The 26,714-nt window shown below is 59.5% G+C and overlaps 8 protein-coding genes across 8 annotated transcripts; 6 read left to right on the forward strand and 2 right to left on the reverse strand.

Annotated features, from left to right (window-relative positions):
• Positions 1 to 887: 887 nt before the first annotated feature.
• Positions 888 to 2,551, forward strand: COLE_04077 (uncharacterized protein; the record flags this gene model as incomplete). Its single annotated transcript, XM_018421077.2, has 2 exons — positions 888 to 1,001; positions 1,040 to 2,551. The coding sequence occupies 2 exons, from the start codon at positions 888 to 890 to the stop codon at positions 2,549 to 2,551; spliced, it is 1,626 nt and encodes a 541-aa protein (XP_018282624.1).
• Positions 2,552 to 2,893: 342 nt separating this feature from the next.
• Positions 2,894 to 5,286, forward strand: COLE_04078 (uncharacterized protein; the record flags this gene model as incomplete). The annotated part of the gene is made up of 10 exons (XM_018421731.2): positions 2,894 to 3,242; positions 3,274 to 3,418; positions 3,454 to 3,846; positions 3,890 to 4,020; positions 4,054 to 4,223; positions 4,260 to 4,409; positions 4,452 to 4,560; positions 4,595 to 4,738; positions 4,772 to 4,982; positions 5,139 to 5,286. 10 exons carry the CDS (start codon positions 2,894 to 2,896, stop codon positions 5,284 to 5,286), a joined length of 1,950 nt encoding a protein of 649 aa, XP_018282625.1.
• Positions 5,287 to 5,695: 409 nt separating this feature from the next.
• COLE_04079 (uncharacterized protein) lies at positions 5,696 to 8,480 on the forward strand (the record flags this gene model as incomplete). Its single annotated transcript, XM_018421732.2, has 3 exons — positions 5,696 to 6,019; positions 6,236 to 6,411; positions 6,491 to 8,480. 3 exons carry the CDS (start codon positions 5,696 to 5,698, stop codon positions 8,478 to 8,480), a joined length of 2,490 nt encoding a protein of 829 aa, XP_018282626.1.
• A 336-nt stretch (positions 8,481 to 8,816) lies between these two features.
• On the reverse strand, positions 8,817 to 10,868 carry COLE_04080 (uncharacterized protein; the record flags this gene model as incomplete). Its single annotated transcript, XM_018427252.2, has 1 exon — positions 8,817 to 10,868. One exon carries the CDS (start codon positions 10,866 to 10,868, stop codon positions 8,817 to 8,819), a length of 2,052 nt encoding a protein of 683 aa, XP_018282627.1.
• A 2,992-nt stretch (positions 10,869 to 13,860) lies between these two features.
• On the reverse strand, positions 13,861 to 15,173 carry COLE_04081 (uncharacterized protein; the record flags this gene model as incomplete). Its single annotated transcript, XM_018420045.2, has 2 exons — positions 13,861 to 14,736; positions 14,829 to 15,173. 2 exons carry the CDS (start codon positions 15,171 to 15,173, stop codon positions 13,861 to 13,863), a joined length of 1,221 nt encoding a protein of 406 aa, XP_018282628.2.
• Positions 15,174 to 18,525: 3,352 nt separating this feature from the next.
• COLE_04082 (uncharacterized protein) lies at positions 18,526 to 19,977 on the forward strand (the record flags this gene model as incomplete). Its single annotated transcript, XM_018421078.2, has 2 exons — positions 18,526 to 18,553; positions 18,593 to 19,977. The coding sequence occupies 2 exons, from the start codon at positions 18,526 to 18,528 to the stop codon at positions 19,975 to 19,977; spliced, it is 1,413 nt and encodes a 470-aa protein (XP_018282629.1).
• Positions 19,978 to 22,452: 2,475 nt separating this feature from the next.
• On the forward strand, positions 22,453 to 24,566 carry COLE_04083 (uncharacterized protein; the record flags this gene model as incomplete). Its single annotated transcript, XM_018425685.1, has 11 exons — positions 22,453 to 22,505; positions 22,541 to 22,693; positions 22,757 to 22,873; positions 22,937 to 23,137; positions 23,220 to 23,428; positions 23,493 to 23,574; positions 23,608 to 23,658; positions 23,699 to 23,983; positions 24,069 to 24,130; positions 24,290 to 24,347; positions 24,464 to 24,566. The coding sequence occupies 11 exons, from the start codon at positions 22,453 to 22,455 to the stop codon at positions 24,564 to 24,566; spliced, it is 1,374 nt and encodes a 457-aa protein (XP_018282630.1).
• Positions 24,567 to 25,363: 797 nt separating this feature from the next.
• Positions 25,364 to 26,314, forward strand: COLE_04084 (uncharacterized protein; the record flags this gene model as incomplete). Its single annotated transcript, XM_018427255.2, has 1 exon — positions 25,364 to 26,314. The coding sequence occupies one exon, from the start codon at positions 25,364 to 25,366 to the stop codon at positions 26,312 to 26,314; it is 951 nt and encodes a 316-aa protein (XP_018282631.1).
• Between the last annotated feature and the right edge of the window lie 400 nt (positions 26,315 to 26,714).

A 26,714-nucleotide genomic window follows, 5' to 3' on the forward strand; every position in this document is an offset into this window, starting at 1 on the left:
GAGAAATATCAGCCATTCAGCAAACGGCCATCGGGCCGATGATGCACCACTCACAGAAGGCTTGCCGGCATTTCCGGCTCCTCTTGGATATTCCCTGGATATAAATATAACAACATGGCCCCGGATGCGGGGGAGCTTCTCACATTGTGCGTGAGAACCGGCAGCCTTGGAGCCGGAGTCATTCACACTGCGGATGGACTCTGGAAATACGCTGCCCGGTGACACCCCTCTCACCTATTTTGAGGATGGCTGATGTCACGTGCATCTCGAACACAAACCACTCCCCACAAGTCACCGGATATCAGTCTCACCACATGCACCCCTCCCCCGGGATACTCCATGGATATCACGGCCCCGCCGTGCCCCACCATCCTCTCCAGCCTCGCTTGGCGCGTCCCTTGGCGACTTCAGACGTCCGGCGACCGACTTCGTCGTCACCTGGGCCATGCGCGCGATGTCTCGCCACGGCCCACGGAAATATCAGGAACTTCCCCGGAGATGAGGCGCTTGTAGCTCCACTCTCAGGTTAGATTAGTCCGACCGGAGCAGAAAACGGAACGGATCCGAGTAATTGATTGGCTGCTCGCTTTCCAAGCCCAGGAACGTCCCGAGGCGTTCCTCGGCATACGGTTGTCAGTGCCCCGTTCCAGTTGCCCGCCGACAACCGTCGCCCCCGTGGAGCCAGAGGTTTTCACTACCCTCCCACCGAAAGCCAACGAGATTGCGATCTAGAGGTCTCGCACTAGTTGCGGCGTCGGTGGGCGGCACGGGCGGGCAAGATGGACCAGATGTGCCAAGCGGTGCATCAGGCAGTTAAAAGGCCGTGGTCAATCCTGACCTTTTTTTTTTTCCTCGCTCCATCGCCCTCTCACAGCAACACAGCGAATATGGTCAAGCTCACGATCGTCGAGGACAGACCCACGCCCAAGGAGGTGTACAACTGGCGCGTCTACTTCCTCGCCTCCATGGCGTGTTGGGCGTCGGTCATGATCGGCTATGACGTGAGTCACCGACCGCGCAATGATCATTCTAACGCCAGTCCGCGTTCATCGGTTCCGCCATGGCCCTCAAGTCGTTCAAAGACGAGTTCGGTCTCAGCACCAAGACCAAGGCCGAGTTCAATTTCCTCTCGGCCAACATTGTCTCGTGCTACCAGGCCGGCTGCTTCTTCGGTGCCCTCTCGGGCTACTTTGTTGGGTTCTATTTTGGCCGCAAGTGGGGCCTTTTCGTTGCCTCGCTTGTCTTCATCGTCGGCTCGATTCTCCAGACTGTCGCCTCGGGCAAGACCGGTCTCGGCATCATGTATGCTGGCCGCATCATCGCCGGGTGGAGTGTTGGTGTTGCGTCAAACCTCACGCCCATCTACATTGCCGAGATCTCGCCACCCGCCATCCGCGGCCGCCTCATTGGCATCTACGAGCTGGGCTGGCAGATTGGTGCCGTCGTCGGGTTCTGGATCGGCTACGGTGTCAACCAGCACATCCCTTACGGCAACGTTCAGTGGATCATCCCCTTCGCCGTCCAGCTCATCCCCGGCGGCATGCTCGGTCTTGGCTGCCTTACCCTCAAGGAGAGCCCTCGCTGGCTTGCGTCGCGTGACCGCTACGACAGCGCCCTCGCCAATCTCGCCCTCATCCGCCATCTCCCGGCCGACCACGTCTACGTCCAGGAGGAACTGTACGAAATCAAGTCTGCCATCGAGCATGACGAGGAGAAGGCAGGCCGCGGCATTCTCGCCCCCATCAAGACTCTCTTCAGCAACCGCTCGTACATGAAGCGTCTTGCTCTCTGTGTGTCACTCTTCATCGGTCAGAACGTCACCGGCATCAACGCCATCAACTACTACTCTCCCACCGTGTTCGCGTCCATCGGCGTGTCTGGCACCTCGACCTCGCTCCTCACTACCGGCGTCTTCGGCTTAATCAAGTTCGCCGTCGCTCTCATCTGGCTGCTTTGGCTTGTCGACCGGTACGGCCGCAAGCTTCTGCTCATCATCGGCTCGGCTGGTGGTGCCGTCTGCATGTACTGGATCGGCATCTACATCGCCGTTGCCAAGCCCGCCAACAACCCGTCCAGCAATCTCAGCGGCGGCGGCATCAGCGCCATGGTCGTCTTCTACCTCTGGACCTGTTTCTACGGGCCCACCTGGAACGGTACACCCTGGGTTATGGGTGCCGAGGTCATGCCGACTTTCATCCGCTCCGCGACGCAGGCTATCATCGCATCGAGCAACTGGCTCTTCGCATTCTTGATCGCGCGCTTCACACCGCAGATGTTCACCGCCATGGGCTTTGGCGTCTACCTCTTCTTTGCGTCCCTCATGGTCGTCTCGATTCCCTGCGTATACTTCGCCGTTCCTGAGACCTCTGGTATTCCGTTGGAACACATGGACGAGCTCTTTGCCCTCTCGCCCCGGACCGCCCACACCATTCTCGCCGAGCGTCTCCGTGCCGAGCACCACATGGACGGCAGCTTTGCCGACACCGACGCAAAGAACCCAGATGACGGGCACCTCGAGCCTGCGCGCTCTAACGATGGCCGGATGGTTTAAGCACACGACGACGACAATGTTAAGGGGAGGAGTTGTGGAGGGGAGGGACGGGGATGAGAGGAGTCATTTGTACGATTGTGGACTCGGCAGCATGTATCAGCGACATAAGGGTCATCTGGAAGGCATGGAAGGGCTTACGATTGTTGGGAGACGTTGGATCGGACAGGAGGTCATGTTGAAGGAATACGGAATCACGGAACGAGTGATGAGCGTGGACGACCTCCACTTTGATTTTCTGCTAATCGGGGGAGATTTCGGCCGAATGCCGGTAACGGAGATCCGACATTATTCATCTCGGCCTGGGCACGTGATGGTCAACCTTCCTCCATTGCATTCTCCATCATGACGGCGAGCGCGGCCGAAACGTCGGCCCAGCACTTCTCGCACGATAACCACCACCATTCCCCTTCCCCGACTTCAGACACAGGCGAGCCGCAGCATGTCCTGATCCTCTACGCGTCCGAGACGGGCGACGCCCAGGACGTGGCGGAGAGAGTCGCGCGTGCGTTCCGCGCTCACCACCGCCGCGCAATCACCATGAGCATGGACGCGTACGACATCGCGGACTTGCCCCATGAGCCGCTGTTGATTCTCATCACGAGCACACATGGGCGCGGCGAGCCGCCACCCGCCATGCGCGGGCTGTGGAGCAAGCTGATTCGTGCCGGCCTCCCGAGCCACATTCTAGAGGGTGAGTTCGTTCGCCGCCCGGCTGACCCAAGACGTCCACTACTCGCTGTATGGGCTGGGAGACTCGTCGTACGAGCGCTTCTGCTTCGCAGGCAAGATGCTCGCTCGAAGAATGGAGAGCCTCGGCGCCCAGAGCCTCGTTGAACCTGCGTGGGGCGATGAACGTGCTCCGGACGGGTAAGGCCGTGTCGGAAGAACGATACTCATTCTAGAATCGAGGAAACCCTTCTACCATGGCTGGAGCGGACGCTCGCAGCCATTGTTCCCTACCTCCCTGGCCCGTCATGTGCGCCCCGCCCCGACACTGAGCTTCCGCCACCAATCTACCGACTGGAACCCGTCGAGGATGCGGACGTAGCCAAGGCGCTAGACAGGCTACACCTTGCCAGCGCGGACCCGTCCGACTCGAAGGCGGAGTATACCGACATCCCGCCAGCTGACTCACGCAATGGCAGTGAGGCTAACGGCATCACGGAGAGCGCGCGTGCCATGGTCTATCACCCTGCCGGGTGGCAGTGGGCAACTCTGTCGCGCAACAAGCGCGTCACAGCGCCAGACTGGTGGCAAGATGTGCGCGAGGTCGAGCTGGAACTCGTGCCTGGAGTGTGAGTCGACTGCTGTTCGTCTGATTGTCTGTGCTCATCTCAGTACATATCCCCCCGGAGCAATCTGCGCCCTACAGCCACGATGCTCGGACGAAGAGGTCGACACCTTCCTTGAGTGTAACAGGCTCGAGGCTGAAGCGGACAGGGTGTTCGTAATTCGCTCCACTGTGCCCGGTGAGCTTGCTGGTGTAACATCGCTGACTTTAGGTCAACCACTCCCCGCTCACCTGCCGTCGGGGGCTACAACGCTGCGCACTCTGCTGACCCACCATTTGGACCTACGATGTCCACCACGGAAGAGTTTTTTCGAGTGGCTGCGGCGCCTGAGCACCGATGAGCGTGAGCAGGAAAGGCTCGACGAGTTTATCACGGATCCTGTAAGTAGGGCGAGCATACAGCTAGTTAACGTCCAGGACGAGATTCATGACTACGCCACGCGCCCCAAGCGCTCCATTCTCGAAACCCTAGCCGATTTCCGCGAGACTACCATCCCAATGTCGCACGTCCTCGAGATTCTCGGCCCGCTGCGACGGCGACAGTTCTCCATTGCGAGCGATTCTGGAGTGAGTCACTACTCATCTCACCTTCAATAGCTCACGTCTCAGGCGCACCCGGGCAAGATCCAGCTGCTCATCGCCTTGGTCGACTACAAGACCAATCTCAAAATACCTCGCATTGGACTATGCTCCTCATGGTTGGTAACGCTACCCGAAGGTCAGTCTGTGCGACAACGCACACTAATCAGCAGGCACACGCATTCCTTACACCCTGCTTTCTCCGACACTTCATCTCCCAGCAGACGACGTGCCAGTAATTCTTGTCGGCCCGGGAACGGGCGTAGCACCCATGCGCGCTTTTCTAGAAGCACGTCTGCGGCGAGGCGCAGCGAAGGGTGAGTTGATTCGGCATCCGAGGCTGACACCAGATACGGCTCTCTACTTCGGCTTCCGCTCCCGTACAGCCGATCTGTACTTTGCTGATGATTGGGCGGAAGCTGAGGCTAAGGGGGCGCTTGTGCGCCTCGCTGCCTCGCGAGACGGCAAGGACAAGGTGTACGTGCAAGATCTCATCCGTCAAGATGCGACCATGATCAACGACTGGGTAACCAAGCGTGACGCTCACGTGTTTGTCTGTGGGTGAGTACCAGCATGCCAGCATTTTGTGGGGATGGAGATGGCACGCGCGGGGCTGCCGGCCGCCAAAGTCGTTGCGATGAGGCCGATGCGTCCGACGCCCTAGCCCCAGTCTGAAAGCCCACAGCGGTTAACACGGTCTTCGCTCACCGCTCACAGGTCTTCAAACGCCATGCCTCGTGCCGTGCGTGAAGCGATCGCATGGTGCATCAGCTCCGAAGGTGCGGGCACGCTCTCTGTCACTGAGGCAGAGGCTTATGTGGATGCGATGTTCGATGGCGACCGTGGAGGGGAGGAGAGCTGGTAGAGCATGAGCAGAGCGGTCTCTCGAGTTGAGACATTCTCGACGTTTGATTCAAATGCATGGACCATGAAACGTCTCACTACGGCGCATTCATTATCCGGAGCGCGGTGCCTAGAGCGCGGGGCGGGCATCAGCGGCCACCGTAGATGCGTGGACCCTGAGGTTCAACTGTCTCGAGTTCAGACAGTCGCGTATTGTTGGGCTGTCTTAAGTTTGGCACCCGATCATCACCCACGGCAAGCTCGACGATCGACGACGCTTCTTGCTCCAACAACTTGTTGCTTTCGCGCAGCAACTTCGTCATCGCCGCTTGCCATCGATTCGGCGTAGCCCACGCTTGGACAGACGGTGGCTGCTGACATTACGTGCCCCTCCGCTCCCTTCCGCACCTTCCCCCAGAGCCGAGCCCGCAATGTCGACGACGACCACGACACCGCCCGAGCCGCAGGCGCGCTCGAGCTCAATGCCCTCTCCGCTGCACCACTTGCTGAAGAGTTATACGTCGTCGCACCCATTGCGCTCGCCATCGCCACTGCCGGCCAACGCCCGCGTCGATCCCCAACGGCCACAGCGCACCGCGCCACCCTCCAGCTCGTCTCCGCTCATGTGGACGTTGGGCGTGTGGATCGCCTTCATCCAGTTCGCGTTGGCAAAGGGTCTGCACATTGTGTGGAGCCTGCTCAAGCACCTCATCGTCGGACCACATCGCAAGAGCTGGGGATATCGCATGACGTTTGTGAGTGCAGTTGGGGAAGGCGTCGGAGCTCGGCGGCAGTCTCGCGGGACCAGGGCTGAGTGGGGGGGGGGGCGCTGGTTTCCGGCGGGAAGGACATCGGTTCGCTGCGCCTTGGACGACGTCAGCCGGGGCACGAATGCCGTGCGCATGTAGAGGTGCACCAGCGCTCTTCCTCGGTTGTCGTTGGCTTCTGCACCCCAGACATACTGACACCAGATCGTCTCGTTCATGCGCAATGTCGCAAACTACACTGACTTTGCGGATATCGTGCTGGTGCGACGGCTCGTCTCCATCACCTACCTCATCCCACTGCCCGCGGACGCTGTGGTAACACCCATTACCTTCCTCGTCCCAAAACGGCGAGGAGAGGACGCGTGCCGAGGCTTCTTCCGGTAAGTTGCAGATGTCGATCGCAGTTTCAGCGAGATAGGAGCATATGATTGCTCTGCATAAAAGCAGAGCTGACAGCAGTGACTGGGACTGGCAGGAGACCGGCACGCGTGAGCTCACTGGCGAGTGGGTGGTCAACAATGACGTGTGGAAGCGTTTGAAGGCGGAGCGACGAGCGCGATGGAACGCCGAGATGCGGCGAAGAGCCCATTATCACGTAGGCCCGTCGCGGTTGCGGCACGACAGCGTGAGCTCAGAGACCTCGGAGACGCGGTCACCACAAGGTCGCGTTTTCTCGTCATTACCTACTCCCATTTACGGTCGCACACCGGTCGTTACGACCCAGGCCCTACCTGGCGGCCCCGAGGCGATGGAGATGCCTGAACCTGGGGTTGAAGCTGTGCCGCCGTCGCGCCGAGAACGTGTGATCTACTACGTCCATGGCGGTGCGTACTACGTCGGCAATGCCGCGACCCATCGCCTTATCACCATAGGCGTGAGCAAGGCTTGCAACACGCGCGTCTTCGCCATCACGTACCGTCTCGCACCAGAAGCGGCATTCCCCCTGCCTCTTCATGATGTCCTCCACGGTTATCTTCGCCTACTCGCCCCGCCTCTGTCCATTCCGCCAGAGAACATCATCGTCATGGGAGACTCGGCGGGCGGTGGTCTGTCCATTGCGCTGTGCATGTACCTTCGCGACAACAGGTACCAGATTCCCGCAGGTCTTGTGCTCATGTCACCGTGGGTCGACCTGACCATGTCGTGCGGAAGCTGGGACGAAAACGCGTACAGTGATGTCGTGCCCCGCCCAGACGCCGAGGATCACCTCAATCCTGTCGGATGCTACCTGGGCCCCAAGGGCCTCCAGACATATCTCACTCACCCCTACGCCTCCCCGCTATTCGGTGACTTGCGCGGGCTTCCTCCGATGCTCATCCAGAGCGGGGAGGCGGAAGTGTTGCGAGACGAGAACACCCTGCTTGCTCACAAGGCCACCCTCGCCGGGGTGCACGTGACACACGAATTGTACGAGGATATGGTGCACGTATTCCAGACCTTCACTTGGCTACCCGCCGCCAAGGCTGCAGTCAACAGCGTTGGGCGGTGGGTTCGTCAGACGCTCCCGCGTGTCGAGTGGGAGGCCGCGCAAGCGGCGCAGGCAGTTGAGGCAGCGCAGACGCTTCTCGAGCGCGAGGTGGGAACGGACAGCGACGCTGAGCCGCTCGACTCCGATCACAGCGGCACGGACGAGGGCGATGACACTCCTATCGCCGCGTCGCCTGCCCCGCGAGGCACCATACCAGTCTCTGAATCGCTTGACAGCATCGACTCCCACCGATCGCGCAGAGAGGACCACGACAGCACGCCAAGAGACCACCGCACTCCGCGGCGCCACAGGTCCAACGCGAACTTTGCCCCGGACGTGTCTGTCATTCCGCCCCCCGGTTCCCGTCGCGATCGGCCGACAGCCGTCTTCCCTCACCACCCAGCCCATGGCGAGGAGACCGCGTCTCTTCGCCCGCAGCTGCGCCGTGCGCACACGGCAGGCGTCACCTCCAACCGGACCTCCAACATCACCTCGCCGCTCATGTCTCCCCCGTCTCACGGCATGCGCTCCACCTCCACAGCAACGCTCTCTCCGTCATCCGAGGCCTCGCTCTCTACCCTTGGGCGCACGTACTCTCAGTTGCATGTCTCGCACGCAGCCCGCGATCATGCTGCCATCCGCCGCCGCCGGACCACTGCCAGCCTCAGCATGCACGCCAGCTCGCCTGTATCCCCTACGGGAGCGTTCGCGACAGGCCCCATGCACCCGACCTCTCCCCCCCCACCAACGCCCCGGAGACGCCTGCGGGCTCCGACTATCACAAGCCATCCGACAACACCTACTGCACGCACGCGCTCGACCTCGCACACGGACATCTTCGAGCTCGTCGACAGCTACCACGAGAGTGGCGCTGCCAACCCGACCGTTGTTTACGGCGCAGAGGGCGAGATCCGCAGCGTGGGTGTGTTGGGCGATGAGGACGACGGATGGGGCGTGCCCGAAGAGGACGCGCAGGGTTAATCGGAGAGGCGTGTCCTATCCTACACTGGCTCCTTACACGAATCCACGTCAATCTTGTACAAGTACATCGAGCACAGCCTCCTACATAGTATTGTTGTGCACATCGTGTTGGGTTTCCTGCGCAACGCTGTGGCCACCCGCTGCCGCTGCTGAGCGCCCAGCATTAAGCCACTGCTGCTCTGAGCTCTCCGCGCTCCGCAACGTGATAACCCTCATGCTGTTACAGAAAGCGAGACTTACAACCAGAATCCATATTTTCACACTATACAATCAGAAAGCCCGTCTAGCTCCAACCTACACAACTAGTGAGAGGAATATCGCTGCAATGATCACGGGTCAGGCCAGCTGTACCCGTTCTACCATATCGTCGAGGCTGGGCCTTGCGGCATGAGCGGCGCCGTTGGCACGCTCCAGCGACGAGCCATCGTGGCAGAGTGGCGCCCGGCCCGCCATCGCATGAGACGGGGCCTGCGACTGCGCATGCGCCCATGCGGCCCGCGGCGATGGCATGTGGGGGTTGGCGGTAAACACATCCCCACCGCTCAGAGGCGACGTGCCCCCCGAGGCGGCCCACACCGCGCCCTGGCGCTTGTACGCGGGACTTCGAGGCGAGACGGGCCCTGGGGCGACCGCCCACACCGCCCCGTGGCGCCTGCACGTGGGGCTTTGAGGCGACACGGGCTCTTGACGTGGACCGTAGGGTGGAGGCGGGGTGCGTTGGGCGCGAGGTGGCTGCGGGGGAAGCGGAGCTGGTGGCCCAAGGACGCTGGGGCCGAAAACTGAGTCGCGCGGGACGAAGGGGAGGCCGTTGGGGGACTCGGGGCGGCGGTAGCTGCGCGGGGAGGGCGGAGCAGCCGACTGCGAAACGGAGCAAGGGCGGCCATGCGTCGGCGTCACGCCAGGCAGAGTTATGAACTGCAGCTTGCCGCTCGGTGCATCGGTGTCGAGAGCGAGAGAGAGGTTGACGGAGCTGGCGAAGGGCGGCGCATGCAAGCTCTGGGGACTGTCTCCCGATGGAGTCAGGGAGAAGGGGCCACCGGGCGCTGCAGAGGCTATGAGCCCATCCGCTTCTGGGCCGTGGGAGCGCTTCATCACGACCTCCCAGCGCACCTCCCCTTCGGCCGCTGGCAAGCACTGTACGCTTACGACGTAGCCGGAGCGATCGAGCGTGCCGGGTGCTGTGGGTGCCGGTATGAGAGGTGGTGGAGGTGGTGGTGGAGAGGGGCGCCGGGGTGATGACGAGATCATGGCAGACATTGGGTGGCGCTGGTGCTGCGCCGAGGTCGGGGTGGCCGGCATTCCACCGATTCGAGGGCTGATAGTCGGTGTAAAGGGCTCGTCGATCGACTCGCCCGATGCACTCGTCCCGCTCATGCTGGGACTGATGTGCGAGCTGTGACTCTCAGCGCGTCGCCGCCCATCCACTACGGATGCGAGGGGTGCAGGGCGGCGGCCACTGGGCTTGCGGGCCAGCCAAGCGGCTGTGTCCGCTCGAGATACAGTCGTCTCTGCTAGATCTCTTGCGTCGCCCGGCCTCACAGTCGGCGCTGCAGATACCCCGCTCTCGCCCATGTCGCTGTACATCGACCCGGACGAAGGTGTTGATGACCGCGAGTCACTGTGGTGGAGTGCTGCACCGCGCGGTGGGGGAGGAGGGGGCACAGGGGAGCGCGGGGGTCGACGGGGCGGGCTCAGAGGCGTCGCATAGCTGGTCAATGCCGGTGAGCCCGACGCTGAGAGGAGGAACGGGTGGGTGTGTATCACGGTCGGTTCACCCTTTATGAGTGGATGGTCGGGAGAGGGGCCAAGAATGATCTCCGTGTCGCCGTTAGCTGACGCCCCATCGCTGCGGATTGAGCGTATCGAGCGGACCGAACCAAAATTGGAAGCATTCGAGTTTGCGTTTGCGCCGGGCACCGCGGCTCCAGAGCTAGCACTCCCATGGCGCGAGTGCGCAGTAGAAGGGCTGGCAGGGGTGGCCACAGACGCGAAGTGTGCCAGGCCGCGCATCGAGGGCGACGAGCGGAGCTGGGGTGTGTCACTCGGCGCACCACTCCCGCTAGTCCGACCAACACTGGAGCGATCAAGTGACCCAGACGTGGAGTGGGACATATGGCCCTGTCCTCGCAGCGCGCCGAACCAGCCCTCCTCCCGCTCCCCACGATCCCGTGGTTCGCGGATAGAGCGCGAGCCTTTCCTCCGCAGCAGTCTGGCTGGGTTCAGCCGGCTAGGGGAGGGTACCGACTCGCCTTCGCCAGAACAGGACCGCCGCAGTGCTTCTGGGGGCGGCGTGCGCGGCGGCTCAGGTTCCACTGAGTCGACAACCATGGCGGCAGCGCTAGTGTTTGTGGTGCCCCCCTGCCCGCGGAACAGGGAGAGCGGCGCCATTGAGGGCCAGTCGTGTGGGGCGCCCACTCAAGTGTCCTTGTGTGCCACTGGGGATGCTCCAGCTTTCAGACCTCACGGATTAAGCTTGCTGTCCCGTTGCTGGTATCGTGAGAAGACGAATTTCGGGACGGGAAGTATCGTCCGTCCGGACCGGTGAGGCGACGGCTCAGTGTCGACGTCAGCGTGACGCTCACCGCCGGGGGCAGGAATCGCGGAATTTTGACGCGCAGACGACGAGGATCTGATTGAGAGCGGATGGCGTGTGCACAGCGACTCAGTCCGCATAAGAATGGGCGCAGCCAAGTTGAGGTTGCGCAGGAGATCGGACTACAGCTATCGAGCGCGGCGGATGCGCACGGCCGCGCAGGTGACGATGACGCGGGCTCTGATGTCCAGTCCGGGGAAGAGAGGAGACGTGGGCGCCCTTGGTAGTGACGTGCTTGTGCAGAAGCTTATTGAGGAAGTGGATGGAATGAATGCGGAAGGAGTGTCTTCGGTGAATCGTTGCGGAGGTGGAGGGCGGAAGTGGTTGGGTGGCGAGAGGCCCGATCGCCGAGTCGCAATCCCACCTTGCGGACTAGAGCGTCTGTCATCACGGCCACCGCATGCAGCACTGTGCGAGGGCCGAGGCAGGACATTAATTCGGGATTCAACACCTGCCCCTTATGGGAATTTTGGTGTCGACTTGTTCGCTCGCTTACCCCTCCGACATGAGATGAATGCCGGCAAGCATCTCCTCAACTTTCACGACGCGTCGCGGCTGCTGTCAATGTTGCGAAATGCTATGACAAGACCGCGGGAACAACACGGGGTACAAGGCCTGCAACACTGTAATACGGACAGCCGAGTATGCTGGAGTCCCCCACGGCCCCTCCGTCTCGTGCCTCGTCATTCCTTCGATTGATCCAGATCCTCACAGACAACGAGTGGCTACTAGACGCTTACGGCCGTGCCGTAGGACTTAGGGAGAAACATTGTGCGCAGACCACTGAGTGCTTCGAGGGAGCCGACTATTCCTAGCATTGAGCACTATCGCCAGTCGCTATCAAACTGCCGTTTGCGTGCCGAGTGCCGAGGCGCCGAGAAGGGACACGGGCATGAATGCAGGTCATGGTGACACAGTAATTACAAGAGGTCTCGGCGAGCTGAATATATTTCATTCACCACCCTGCCTGACAATTAGAGGCGCTCTACTTCTCGGGCGCACTTCAGAAGGATTCGGCATGATGCACAAATCGATCTAGCGTCTGCATAGTGAATGTCGCTGAAATCCGTATGATTCTCGTGTGTGCCACACGCTGTGCCACGACCTGCTATAGGCGATATCAATGAATCACCGCCACATCGCCACGATCATGGTGTCAATGGGCGTGGTAGAATACGATGATCGGACCGCGAACAGGCTTCGGCACAGGCTGTTGAAGCTTCGACGGCGCGGTGCCTGCACAGCGACCTGCAGGGTGGCACGCAAGTGTCTGCCGAAGACCGGCTGGAACAGCAACCTCGTGGCGACTTTTGGGTGCAACGCGACGTACTACGGGGCGGCCCTTTAAGCGCCACAGCTCATCCACTCACCTGAAACATTGCCCTGGTACCTAGCCCGCAACTCTGAATGACAACGAGACCAGCAAAGCGGTAAGGCTGGGGCAGGCCAGGAACGCAGGGCTAATGTACGATCGCGAGCACTTCCATGCCACGCACATCACGCGCACATCAGCGTGACATCTGGCCCCTCCTCCGTAAGTTGCGGAAACCGCGCTGCAGCAGCCATCGTCTGCACCGAGCGCCACCTGGCCATGTAATGTTCGTCACGCCGCCACACCCGCGCACGCGGTCAGATCTGCACGCGGTCAGATCTGCATTAGGTGGTGGGTTCAGGACCAGCGGAGGGAGCAAGGTCAGCCCCAACATCTGCATCGAGGCCTTTGTTGTCGACGCCCGCGTCCGATACTCACGTCGGGATGTGGGTTGTGACATGGAAGACGCGAAGGGTAGTGAAGGTCGGTGGCGGTGCTTGAGGGAGATAATGGGCTGTGTTACGCGTGGGGCAGCCGCAGTACTCATCTCCCCGTGTCCTGCACAACGCAGTGTCATGTCATTCTTTCTCAGAAGCTCATCTCGCATCACCCTCAGTCCCAACGTGTATGTCATAATCTGCAGCCCAACGACCCGCTTGCGGTGTTAGTCGGGCACCCAGTATGGAATGCATAGGTAGATACCTTCTAACTATAATGTGCAAGCATTGTTCCAGGCGTGGGAATCCACAGGTGGTGACTAACGCAATGTGTGAGCACAAGCCGAGCGCGGCCGTGGTCACAGGTCTCATGACCTATGGCTGTGCAGACAGAGCCTAACCCGTGGGAGTAGTATCACATCCTGGAGACTCCCCCATCCCAGGCTCCTCTCTCCACCTCACCGCCATGAACCCTAGACGACCAACGACGAGGTGCCCGAACCACAACGCGGGGCACAGCGTTGAGCACTGCCATTCAGCCGACAACGGTTGTCGACCCCATCAGCATCTCTCGTTCCTGTGCAAGGTATTCCATAAGTTGACATACCATTGTGACTCCCAGCACCATACCGCGATGCCGACAAGCCCCAGTCTTCTCTCAGCCTCTCGTTAGCCTCTACGCATGCCCTTGTCATGTGATGAAAGTCAAAACACGATGTGACTATTGCTGAGAAGGAACACGAGGTACAGTGCAGTGTGGACATGGTCCGAGCTGCCGAGATGATGAGATGCTGTGATTCTCCGGCCGCTGTCCATGCCCCAGGGTGTCTGAGCTGTACACCTCAAGACACCCTGGCGGCCATAATCTGCAGATGGTTTGCATAGTTACAAGATGGATAGCGGGTGTTGCTACAGCGCCTCCTAAGGCGACCTTCATATGGTACAAAGTTTTGAGGAAATGCGATGATCGTTATGCGAGTGTGACCAAATAATAAAATTGATGTAGTCCACATGGAGTAAGAAGAACCACATGTCGACTCAGAGTGGGATGTAGGGATGTACGTAATGGGCGGTGCTGGCAAGATATCCAGTGATGCTGTTGCCTTTTGTCGAGATGCGGGGTGCAGCATAAGAAGCACAGGTGTCAGGTCGAGGGGTGCACGGGTACGGGCCCTCGCTGGAACCCGATGAAGAGCGCTGTGGGAGGGCAGAGATAGTGTCAGGGTGCAGAGCTGGCAAGTCGATTTCGTTGCAGAAGTCATCGTAGACGAAAGTCTCTGGGTCCTCGAACGAGCTCTGCTCAAAGTAGTGGCCGTCGACATAGGCGTGGGTTGGAGTGACTGGTACAGGAGAGGTGGAGCCAGTTGTGCGTGGAGACAGCTTGGAATAGCGGACATCCTCAGTGAACGAGACGATGTTGCAGACAAGCGTGCGAAGGCGGTCGAGAGAGATGCGCTGCTCAGGTTCCGGCGTGAAGATCTGGGTGAGAATATCGAGGCACTCTTGCGAGATTGGGAGGATGCGGCGAAGGAAGGTGGGGTCCGCAAGAAATGCAGTGAAAGACTCGTCGGTCGGCGACGCGCAGCGCCATGGGTTGCGACCGCATACGAGGTTGACAAGTATGACACCTAGCGACCACACGTCGGCAGTCTGCGTGGTGTAGCACCTCGCGTTGTCCCACTCTCCGAGGCACTCAGGGGCAATGTAGAATGTGCTCCCACAACCAAACTCCGTTGAGGTGGTGTCGCGAGTGGCAAGACCGAAGTCGACAATACGGACAACGGTGCCGTCATTTGAGCAAACAATGTTCTCCGGCTTGACGTCGCGATGGGCAATACCCAGCATGTGGAGGTGCTCTACGCCGTCGAGGATTTGAAGGAAAACTTTCTTGATGAGCAGGTCATCGCCAGCGTACTAATGGTGTCAGCCGATGTTTAAGGTAATGTATGATGACAATTGTGTCTGTGCGATGTCGCACAGACATAGACACCATGATGATGACTCACGCGATGCTTCTCGGTTATCATTGCAAATAGATCGCCTTCGTCTCCGTAGTCCATGACAACATAGATACCGTCGTCCTCTGTGACGAGACGGTCCATGTTGATGATGGAGGGATGGTCGCGAGCCGTCCAGTGCAGGGCGATCTCGCGTTGTTGAAAGCGACGCTGCCTGTCGTCGATATTATGGCGACGAAGCTGCTTGACGGCGCGCTTCACCCCCTTAGGCTCGTAGCGGTAGTCAATAGCGTAGAAGACTACACCATAAGCGCCGTTGCCGATCACATTCAAGAGGTGGACACGGCCCTCATCGATTGTGCGTGGGCAATGGCTTGAGCAGGTGGCCGACATGGCGAGTGGGTGCAGTTCGATATTGTGAGTTACCGAATGGGAAGTAAAGTGTGAATCGAGTCGACAGTCGTGCTAGCGTCTCAAACGGCAGACAGTTGACGTGAGGTGATTTGGGGAAGAGCAGGGAGGGGAGGCGAATGTGGCGGTCGAGGCGGGGTCGTCAACTTGAAGACGCGTAGTCGTCAATCGTGAAATCGCGGAGAACAAAAAAACTTGTATGAGAGATGAAGCGTCGAAATGAAAGATGGGATGGGATGGGATGGGATGAGATGAGATGAGATGAGATGGGTTTATGCACAAGAGTAATGGAGGGGATGAGGTAGTGGGTCAGTCGCGAGCCCAGGCGTTTTAGGATCGGCTGCTAGGAGTCGGTGGTTGGAGATGAGGCGTTGGATGGCGGCGCGCCCTGGCATTTTTGACCAGAACGCATGAACTGCGGCTAGTGCCAGGTGTCGCTGGTGCGTGGCCAGCTGATGGTGGCGGCTGCGGCGGTGGCGAAGCAGGATCGTGAGGGGTAAACGTGCAGGGCAAGAGAACAAGAGACGAGCGTTCCTGGGGAGTGTGGCAGCTGCATGGCGGAGGCGAGGCAGTCGGAGGGAGGGCTTGCAATGCCAGGGCCAGGAGAGCGGGTCTCATCAAGCGCAGGCTTACGTGCCGACCCAAGGCCCCTGGCCTAGATCGGTGATCAGGGAGAATACCGCTCCCGCTTTTGCGTGCTTGCGACGCCAGGTGGTATGTACGGCACCCCCCTGGTCCTGGTCGCTCCGAGCTGGGGTAACCCGTGGGTCGGTCCGCACCCTTGTTCAGGTTGACGGCAAAGAGCTGTCAAGAGCCGTCAGGGTTTCCGCACGAGGTGAGTTGGCACTTTGATCTGGCCAGCCACGGATGGGCATCGTTAGTTAGAAACCATGTGAGACAGAGTTGCCACTTACGGCAATCTCTCCGCTCTCAGGCCCCGCTTGGGGGAAAAGGATTCGCCAGCTATTCACCTCGACGCCACCACAGGCACGCTTTGAGATCACGTTTGGGTGTCGGGTCTCTCCCATTGTGCGGCTTCCCGCACTCCGCCTCCAGCCCACGTCAAACGCCAAATGCCAAAATGACGTTCCCATTTGGGCAACTAGTGTGAGACTCCTCGACACAGCTGCTTGCGCCTCAGGGAATCATCCCTCTTTGACGATCCGCGTCCCTGCTACCCCGGGGGACGTGGCAGTGGCGAGCTGCCTATGTTTCTGTTAGCCTCCTCCTAAATTGTGCCAATTGTGAATGCGACACCAGCCACGAACGGATTCGGGTTGCAGGCATCCACCAATTGGCAACCGAGCCTGGAAGTCTTGTTGGATATCGGTATTCCGGGCAGGGTCTTATTCAACGTCAGAGTGGCGGACTCTGTTGCCCCAACCGATTTAATGCTCAAACCTTACGAGCGCGGCTCCACTCGCCCCCGTCAATGTCCCAGGGCCAGATCAAAGTGGAGCTGACCACAACCGCGCAACAGCCACAGATGCCCAATACCGCGTTCCTGCCATTCGTCCGTGGCATCTGGGTGGCGGTGGCTTCCAGCCCGAACACCATTGCGCTCAGGCACAGCGCCCAGCAAGTCAGAGAGCGTGTTTCAATGCCATTACCGTCGTGGTCCCCCCATTTATGCCAGCTTCCGCACCCTATCTGGCTCCATGGCTGTCTGACCTCCGAATAAAGGGTAGTAAACTTCGATCGACAAACAGTCCCGGTGGCTGTCAACAACTGTAGCGGTGAAATGGGCGGACTCAGAGAGCATCAATGCAAGCCCACGATGCCCCCAGGCACGTTCGGGACGTTCGACCTGTCACAACCCACAGCCCATTGGTGAACCACCCCGTTTCGCGCTCAATACCCAATCACATCATCCCTGCCATAGAAGGTACGCAACTCACCTGTGTTCGACCCCGCCTGCGCACGCATCCCTCTTTATGGTAGAACGGTGCCTTGCTGCTCAGCGCCAGCCCCGCTATGATTTTGCCTTCCCCTATCACCTGCTATCCGACCATCTGCCGTTCGACGAAGTCTCAGAAAACGCATAGGTGAAGTGTCTGTCATCGCGATGCACGTCCGACGGGTCTCAACCGAAAATTCTATCTTCAGAGGTCCGGGTGAGGAGCCAGCATTGTGGTCAAAGCAAATTGATTGATTGAGCACTCATGGTGAATTCATGGCGCAGCATTACACAGCAAGTGCCGGTGTAGAAGGAGTGCGCTGTGGAGTCTGTTTCCTTCCTCGCAGCCACTAAAGCTTGTCGTCCACACGTCTCTCGTTACACGGACCACTCAGATCCTTGGCTGCAGCTCCTGCGGTGATCACCATGTGAGTGTAGTCTCACCTGGCCTACAAATTCGAGGGAAACGCAGCGTTATGAAGTCGCGCTCGCTACGCGTGGCGGTTGAGATCAGATCGGAGGAATGAGCGACGAATGTGCACCGTCTTACACCCTGGGTGTCGTCTGCGTTGCTTTTCCGCCTGCGGAATCACGGCCGGACCCGACCGCGAGGGATGCGTATACTGTTGTAATGCAGTGCAGCGAGTTCCCCAGTACTGCTCGGCACGCGTCACCATTGGAGAGCACTCCTTTCAAACTCGCCCCGATGGAAGCAGCACAGCAGGTGCTCGGCTCTTAGATTCGATTCAGGCGAGCAGGATGAGGCCATTCCTGCTCGACTCCATTTGAAGATATCTCCCCTATCTCACACGAGGACCTATGAATTATTCGCAGGACAGCAATACTTTCCTGAAGATCAGGAAGCCAGCCTCTGTATAAGGGCGACACAGGGCAAATTGGGCTCTGATCACACTACCCCCGCTCCAAGTGGCGATGATGACCATTACATTGTGCGGTGTAAAGCGAGCGGGCTCATCGGGGGTTCAGCAGGTGACGGCTTGGTGCAAATCGGAGTCGTCGTCGGAAACGAATAGCGGCGATGTGTTGCTAAGCCGGTTGCCTCCTGAGCCATAGCGGTGCAGCTGGCGACTCTGCAGACGACGCTCGACTCGGGCCTCTCCTAGTCTTTCTGCGGGCGATGATTTGTTACATGCGTTCAATGACAGGTAGTCGACAGGTAGTGAGTGACCTGGAAGACTCGGTGAAACGTGGCTGTGTCAGCTCTGGGTCTCAGGCACGACTGATTCCTTAAGCCTCGTCTGCATCGACCAATGCTGTGTCAGAATTATTCAGGAAAAGCATAGCATTGTAAGCTTACTCGATTTACAGTGTACAGTGGACATGTGTTTGCCACCCACTGCTCTCGGAGCGTTCATATCTATCGCGACGGTGAAAACCATATCTCCCGCAGCAAACATTACACACCAGAACTGCATAATGTCTCGCGTTCTCAACAAATCATACAGTGGGTGTTGCAGGCGTGCACCGAACTAAAGTCTCACAGTCATCGGAGTCGGCTCAACGAAGTTCGAGAAACCTCGTGGAGAGCGTGATTACGACGAACTCGGTCTCGAAGCTGCAGTCAAGGCGCTCTTGGATGCTGGTATTACCTATGACGATGTCGAGTACGCCGCCTGCGGCTATGTTTTTGGCGACTCGACATGCGGCCAGCGTGTTTTGTATCACCTCGGCTTGACCGGCATTCCCATCGTGAACCTCAACAACGCTTGCTCTGCTGGTTCGGCTGCATTTGTTAATGCCGTAAACACGGTCCGTGGAGGTCAAGCCGAGTGCGCTATCGCCGTGGGATTTGAGAAGATGGCTCCCGGCTCCCTGTCCACGCCGTGGACGGACCGTATATTTCCCATGGCTGGGACGTTGGCTCAACTATGGGAGATTGAGGAACAGAATGGCTACGCAGAGCCCGAGAACGGGCCATATGCGGCCCAGATATTTGGGGCAGCTGGCCGCGAGTACTGCGAGCGATACGGAGCTCGACCAGAACATCTCGCTGCCATTGCCGCCAAGAACCACTCCCACTCTGCCCGCAACCCATACGCCCAGTTCCGAGTGCCTCTCAGCACCGCGGAGGTCCTTGGCTCCCGTCGAGTAGCCCGCGACGTAACTCTTCCTATGTGTTCGCCGACTTCTGATGGTGGCGCGGCCGCGGTGGTGGCAAGTGAAGCTTTCGTGCGCAAGCACTGCCTCCAAGACCGTGCTGTCGAAATCGCCGCTGTCGCCGTCGCGTCTGACTCGTCCCTTCTGTACAACGCTCGATCTCGTATCGAGCTCGCCGGCGCAGACATGACTCGCCGTGCGGCAAGGGCGGCCTTCGCCGCGGCGGGCCTGACCCCGGCTGATATTCAGGTAATGGAGCTGCACGACTGTTTTGCAGCGAACGAACTCATCAGCTATGACGCTCTTGGACTCTGCCCGCCTGGGAACGCCCACAAGATCGTGGAGGCGGGCGACAACACTTATGGCGGCAAGTGGGTGATCAACCCGTCTGGTGGGCTTGAGAGCAAAGGTCACCCCCTCGGCGCCACTGGCTTGGGTATGATATTCTCCGCTGTTCTTCAAGTGCGCGGGGAAGCAGGTCGCCTTCAAGCCCCTGGGGTCCGCAACGCTCTCACCCACAACGTTGGCCTCCGCGGTGCCTGCGTGGTCTCCATCCTCCAACGACCCTCATTCTGGAAACCCGGGTCCACTGCCGCCACACGCTTCGGGTACAATGTGGCAGACGAGGTCCGCCAAATATCAGCCTCTGATTTGGCGAAGGTTCGATCCCAACAACATTACTCTGACTTCATTTCGCCGCCTCTCGGTGGCGCTGGCTGGACGGGGACCGGGCTCGGCACTGATGTCCCGTCCCCGCGTGCCCGACTGTAGCGCGCCTCGTACATGGCAAACCCCCAAACAACCCAGCCGCGAAGGTTTCCGTAGTTTTAAAGCACTCCCACACGGGGATACACGGAAACGTGTAATGATTCAAAGTACACTTGTATCATGTTTGAAACATCATGCACATCTGAACGAGTTTGTGGAAGGGCGGGATAGTGCATTGTGTCGATTAAAGGGTCAGCAAGATGCCGGCACTCGGGAGCGGAGTTGAGGTTTGGTACGCAATTTGCCCCCGAGCGGGACCTCGAGGCATCGGGTTCAGCTGGCGGCATCATGGGATGAGACTTACAAGGGATGATGCAGAGAGGCCTCTGCCGGCCCTGGCATCCTTCTCTATTGCGTAAACCCATGTTCCTAGGCGGGTGTCAAATTGTGCCTTTGCTCCATCGCAAAGCACACTGCATCAAACCGAAGGAGACCTGAGGTGATGTCGTAATCGACTCCAGGTCGCCTGACAAAGCTCACGTGCGGATTCGCCCTTGCCAACAACAGCAACGCCCGTCATGACGACATGAAACTGCCCGCGACGCTCGTGCTGTAATGCCGACCTGTTTACGGCCAACTGTCGCAAGGCGACGGGAGAGGGGGTGCACACGAACGATTGAGATGACGTGAAGCAAGACTGACATGGCGGATCTGTCCATTCTGGGAAGTGAAGCTGCATGCCTTCAGCCCCTTCCCGCATATTTTCCGTAAGCCTTACCAGAGTATTCCTCGTGAAACATGCTGACGGACACGTTGCCTAGAAGGTGGTGAGGATCACTAATCCGCGACTGAACGGAAAAGTCGGGGCCTGATCTAAAGGCAGGTCTGGGCCTCCGCTCGTTGCCGATTCAATGGCTCACGCTCCCCGCATCACGGCTAGCGTTTCATCTGGCGTCCTTTGCCGCCTTGCCAGTCGCATGCAGACGCAGGACGCTCGGGACGCATAGAGCCAAGACAGAGACCGCTTTGCGTATGCACCACGACTGCCATGTCAAGGCGTGGCGATCGACTCGTTTCTCAGCGACGTCCAACTTTTCCTGACCAGTCCGTAGTATTTTCCTGCTGTGGCAGACTCACGGCCCCAAATGGACGACAGCTACGAACAATAGTATGCGCCTAAACTGTTAAGATTGAGCACAAGCGCACGCACACTGGGCAAAAGCCATCGTCACGAGACTTCGCATTCCACACTGAGCTCGTTCCTGATCCGAGCTTAGGATGGTCGGGACGAGCGCTTTGTCCTGGACGCCTGGGCGCCATCGTAGAGTGCCGCCCAACTGCGACGGCGGCGAGCTCCACCCGGGCCTGAAAAGGCTTTTGGGTCGCTCCTCGATCCCGCTCCACTGTTCCAATCGCCCTCAGCCGGAGCTCGGCACACTCGCCACCGCATAATCGGCATGTGATCTTCGCGTGGGGAGCGTACGCCACTAACGTTAACGCGGACGAGCAAGCTTCGTGGCGGGTGGAACGAGTTCCAGACCTGATCACCGTCCAACTCTGTCAAGTAGCCGCGCCCCATGCAGATCAATCGGTGGGAGCGGTGCCACATTCGGATCTTCCTCGCTTGATTTCCACTGCCGATGTCCAGCAGCCGCTCACCACCCCCATCCCAGGCCATGTTCTAGTGCCTCGACCACGAAAATCAAGACATACCGCGGCCCGCATCAATGCCAGTAACTATCACCCAATGCAGCGGCTCCACACGACGCTCGAGTCCTAATTCTTCTCACGCGTGCCACACACTGTTGCGGCTTGGCGAGGTACCTCGGCGGAACCTCGCATAATTGACACACTGTGACGCTCCGAGCTCGGCGGGATCCGGCGTACTTGCTCCACACACTACTCATCATCCTGTACCTTGCATACGTGTACCATCTCCCTTGCTGCGGCACCGGGTAGCGAGCGTTTCATGCTTCTGAACAGGTCCTCTCACCCCCGTGGGGCAGCCGTTTCAATGATTCTTGCCGTCTGTGCATCTCAGTGACTTCATTGCCAACACGGGCTTGACGTTATGTACCCTCGACACATACACTGTCGAAACGGGCTGGTCCTCTCTGGCCTGGCTGACCAGCTGGTCTCTCTCCAAAGGCCCTGCACGGCCGACCTCAACTCTGAGAGGTACAATCGTCGGACAGCGAAGCGGGAATTAGCTGACATGTTATATCTGCTAATATTCATTGCCGGCGGCAATGGGCGCTGACCAATGACATCACATTTGCGCCATCCACCTGGTGGACTGATGAGGACGTCGCAACTTAACCTGATGCTCGGTCATTCATATATTACTCAACGTCCCCAAGGCGACGAGCTCACGCTCAAAATCTGGTAGTACGACTCAGGATATCCTACACAGCGTGCCATGGCAGCAGCTCTTTACTCGCCTCCAGTCGGGCGCTACTCTCCCAGAGACAAGCAGAGGTAGCACACCTCTCATATCCATGCTCACCTGCAGTTTCTCGTTAGTATAGCGGGTTTGGGATGAGTAAGGGCCAGGATAAGCTGATGTTCAGCTACAAAACAGTCGTTCACCGGTGAGAACGCCTGTCTGGGCGCCAGCTGACACCAGATGGCCAGTCATTCTCACGAACATCGTTTCGGCGATCAGCAGCGTGAACCACACGCTTGGCGAGGCAGACAAAGGGAAGCTCGAGGAGGGCAAGGGGATTATCCGGAAGCTGAGCGAGCTCAAGCACAACATGGGACGGAATGGCGTGCTCCAGTGCGTCCCGTGGAGGGTGACCTGTCGTATTGACGAGGGCAGTCAGAGCGGCGCTGACAGCAGGCCTATTCCAGATGACGGTGAGGGAAACCTCACATGCTACAACGACGAACTGGCTGCCACGCCGGAGGAGGAGAAGCGGTGGTTCACCATGAACTGGCTCTTCGCGGAGTGCTACTTGTGAGTACGCTGCATGGGTGCCTGGGCCAGAATGGAAGCGTTGCTTGGCACCGCTGACACCAGATATCGTCTGCTGCGAACGTTCTTTTCCCTCACGACCCACTGGAAGTCGTATGACCCCTTCTTCGAGTCCAAGGCCGAGACGTACAAGAGTAGCTCGGGCGCGATCGTCCACCTCGCGAACGCACTCAATGCGATGGTTGCAAACCCGCGTCTCCAGGACGGGTGGGAGGGGGAGAAGAGCCCGCTCGAGATGGCCTTCTGGTTAGTGCTCCGCTGATCGAGCAGCGGCTCGCCAAGGGCCCAGCTGCAACCGAGTGCTCGCACACCGAATCGCTGACCGCAGGGAGATGGTCCAGGCCGACCTGTGGGGCAACGCGACAGACCTCTCGCTCCTCGTTGACCTGAACTATGCCGACCTGCAGAAGCTGCAGGCCGTCGGCGCAGCGGCGCAGAAGGAGCAGGCGACTAGAATCTTGCGGGACGATCTCCCGCGCGTGTGGGATCTCCTCAAGACCGTCAAAGGCGGGCGAGTGGACATCGTCCTTGACAATGGTGAGGGTCGCCCTCTTGCGCCCTTCGGGATACACTACTGCTCCCCGAACGCACTTACACGCAGCCGGTTTCGAGGTGTACACTGACCTCATCTTGGCCGACTTCCTGGTGTCTTGTACGCCCTTCGTCGACTCCGTCGTCTTCCAGTACGCCGACGCTGCGCCTGGTGCTGACCTCAGCCCCAAGCTGATCCCGTGGTTCGTCTCCGACGTCCTCCCCCGAGACTTCGAGTACGTCCCTTGGTGCGCTGACGGCCTTCTGACGCTGCAGGTGGGCGATCGACTCCCTGCTTGACCCCGCGTTCTTCTCCGCCCACGCCAACGTCTCCGAGGCGGACACGCGGGCACTCAGCGAGCTCAGCCGCCGCTGGCGCTCGCACATGGCGTCGGGGACGTTCCGCCTGTCTGTCCCCACTGACACGCCGATCGGCAAGGACGAGCCAGCGGCCAACTTCTGGACGACGCAGTATGCGTACGCCGACATGCCCGCGCTCGACCCCGCACTCCTCGCCGAGCTGCAGAAGGCTGACCTGGTGGTCTTCAAGGGCGACTTGAAGTGAGTACAAGGAAGCTCTCAGCTGCATCTTATAGTTCTCCTGCGAGCACAATTGGACTCCGGGTGGCACCTGCTAACGCACCAGCTATCGCAAGCTCATCGGAGATGGGAAGTGGCCGGCGACGACGTCATTCGAGCAGGCTCTTGGTGAGTTGGTGTGTGGCTCTCACGTACAGGGCATGGCTAGAGCGCACTCACCTGCTGCCCTCCTGACTGATGTGGACTATGCTGGCGTATGCGCGCAGCCATCGTAGTCCTCGCCATCGACGTTCTTTGTTCCTTACCAACAGAGCACGCTGACCACAGGCCCGCTCAACGGCACCATCAACCTCGTTTCCTTACGCACAAACAAGGCCGATACCATGTACGTGTCCTCCCTCTCGTCTTCTTTACTTTGACTCCTCGATCCCGCTGCCCTTGTCCTATCCCGACTCCGGCTCACCGCGCGGACTCGTTCTCTCTCGCTTTAACTGACCCCAGCTGCGGCCTAGAGCCCGGAATCGAGGAGCGCATGGACGCCGAGGCGCCGGACTGGCGCGTGTCGGGCAAATACGCCGTCGTGTCGTTCGCGCCGCGTACGTAGACCTGGTCCACCGTGGACCGGAATTAGAGCAACGTGTGTGATACGACAGGACGGGGCACATCTTGAGCGCCTGCCTATGGCATGGTCTGGTCACTGACTTTGAAGCGCTTATCGCTCTGACTTGCTGACGCCGCTCGCATCAACTTGTGCTAACACCTTTCTTACACTGGAAGCCAGATGCACAACGAAGACTTCAAGTGGTCTCTGTGCAGGTCGCAGGGGGGTCAGTCGCGTCCTTTGAGATGCCGCCTGGCATCTGCGTGTCGCGCCAGGTCCTTGTCGCGACGGATTGGATCCCACGGTCATTTGCGCAGATCCGACGGCTCGCAGACTCAGGTGAGTGTTAAGATTACCGCCGACCAAACGCGTTATTTACAGCGCCAGATCCGTGTCGCTGTCGTGTTTCCTGCGCGACAGATGAGGCGTTTGGCTGTTCACGACACCCACGGCAGCCTTCTGCCCTCTCACGCCGCGAGCGGCACGTCTAGCGTTTCTATGAGGCCACCACAGCGGCGCAAGCACAAAGTGAAGGCAGAGCAAGACGAGCGGGCCCTCGAAGAGTGAGGACACAGTTGGGAGAGCAAGGGCAGAGTGAAGAGCGAGAATAGAGCGAAGAAGAGCAAGAATAGCTCGGCCACGCAAGCCCCCCACAAGCACTACCTCTGGCCCTGTCTCTCGTATCTCTCGCACCAGAGGCTCCAGTGCGCCCGCGCAACCAGCAGGTGCACGGTACCGCCGTCGTCGCGCCAGAGAGCCTGGACCAAGGAGCCGAAACGCCATGGGAGTAGTGGCACGACATGTCGTGGAGCATCAGCTCCTGGCTTTTGAGAGCTTCCGTTGCGTCTGTGGACTGGACGACTGTGGGGCAGGCGTTTCCAACCCGGCGCAGCTGGACGCGTCGCGCGCCGGGCTCACCGGCATCCCGTGCTCCGTGCTCCTGCGCTCCTGCGCTCCTGCACTCGCCTCCGCAGTCGCTTCTCGCCTCCGCAGCTCTCCGTCCTCGTAAACTCATAAGCCGCACCCTCCTGCACCAGTGTCTGTGCGCCACGCAGCCACGGTTCCGCGAATACAGTAACAAGCATACATGTGCCTATCTATGTCATGCGCGTCCCTCTGTCGTGTCGTCATGCTTCTCACGCGCTGCTGCGTCGCTGCGTCAGCGCGCAGTCGCGGTCGCGTCGCGTCGCACGGTCGCAGTTCTGTCGTGCTTGTTTGGCGACTGGCGTGCGATGCAACGTGGCGCCTGTACAGCCTGGATGGCATATGGCGCTGGACAGCAGGGGTGCAGGCGTGTTCGAAACCCCAACGGGCGCACCGCCTTGGGGCGGTGCAGAGTCAGCCGTGGTCGATATACATGTATACATAAGGCGAGGCAGTTCTCGGATCTCCCAATCTCACGATCTGCACTACTGCGAGTTGCAGTGCACCGAGCAGTGCATGTCGACGAGTGTGTGACGCGTCGGCGCGTTCCACCCACACCCACACCTAACACACACCCCGCCCACCCACACCCACACCCACACCACAACACATCATCACCACAACACATCATCACCACATGTCTCACTTCACCCACCCCCCAACCCCGCTCCTACCCGCGGAGGTGCCGGTCATGCTGTCTCTCGCCAGTGCCCGGCGCCTCCACGCGTCGACATCGCGAGTCTGAATGTGTACAACTGCAGAGTCCCAACCCTCCGGCGGAGCCCTCGGAGATACCGGCGCCCGGGGTTCGGGAGTATACTCTCTAAACTAGGCATCGCACGTTGCGGCTGGTCCCGACCAGCAATCACCCCACGGCCCGGTCTTCGGATGACACTCACCGGATGGCACCCGAAACGCAACAGCTGACTTGTGGCCTTGTGGAGTAACGATAGGGTCGCAGGCTTGGCATGCTGCGCATTGCGGGGCGGTGCACATTCCGCGAGTGTGGGGCATGCGTGGGGAATGCAGTCGTGCACTCACAGATCACAGGTCGCACTCACGACTTGGCGGCGACGGTGTGATTTGGTTGAGGTGATGGCAGGGCAGATGAGTGCACGGCCAATCGTAGGCGCGGTGATTCACCTGGGCTATCAGACTGCAGACCACACGCTCACTCAGACCTCTCGTGTGGCCGTGTGGGCCATGTTGATGCGCGCCATGGTTAAC

The sequence above is a fragment of the Cutaneotrichosporon oleaginosum genome (assembly GCF_008065305.1).
Source record: "Cutaneotrichosporon oleaginosum strain ATCC 20508 chromosome Unknown ATCC20508_contig03, whole genome shotgun sequence".
NCBI lineage: Eukaryota > Fungi > Basidiomycota > Tremellomycetes > Trichosporonales > Trichosporonaceae > Cutaneotrichosporon > Cutaneotrichosporon oleaginosum.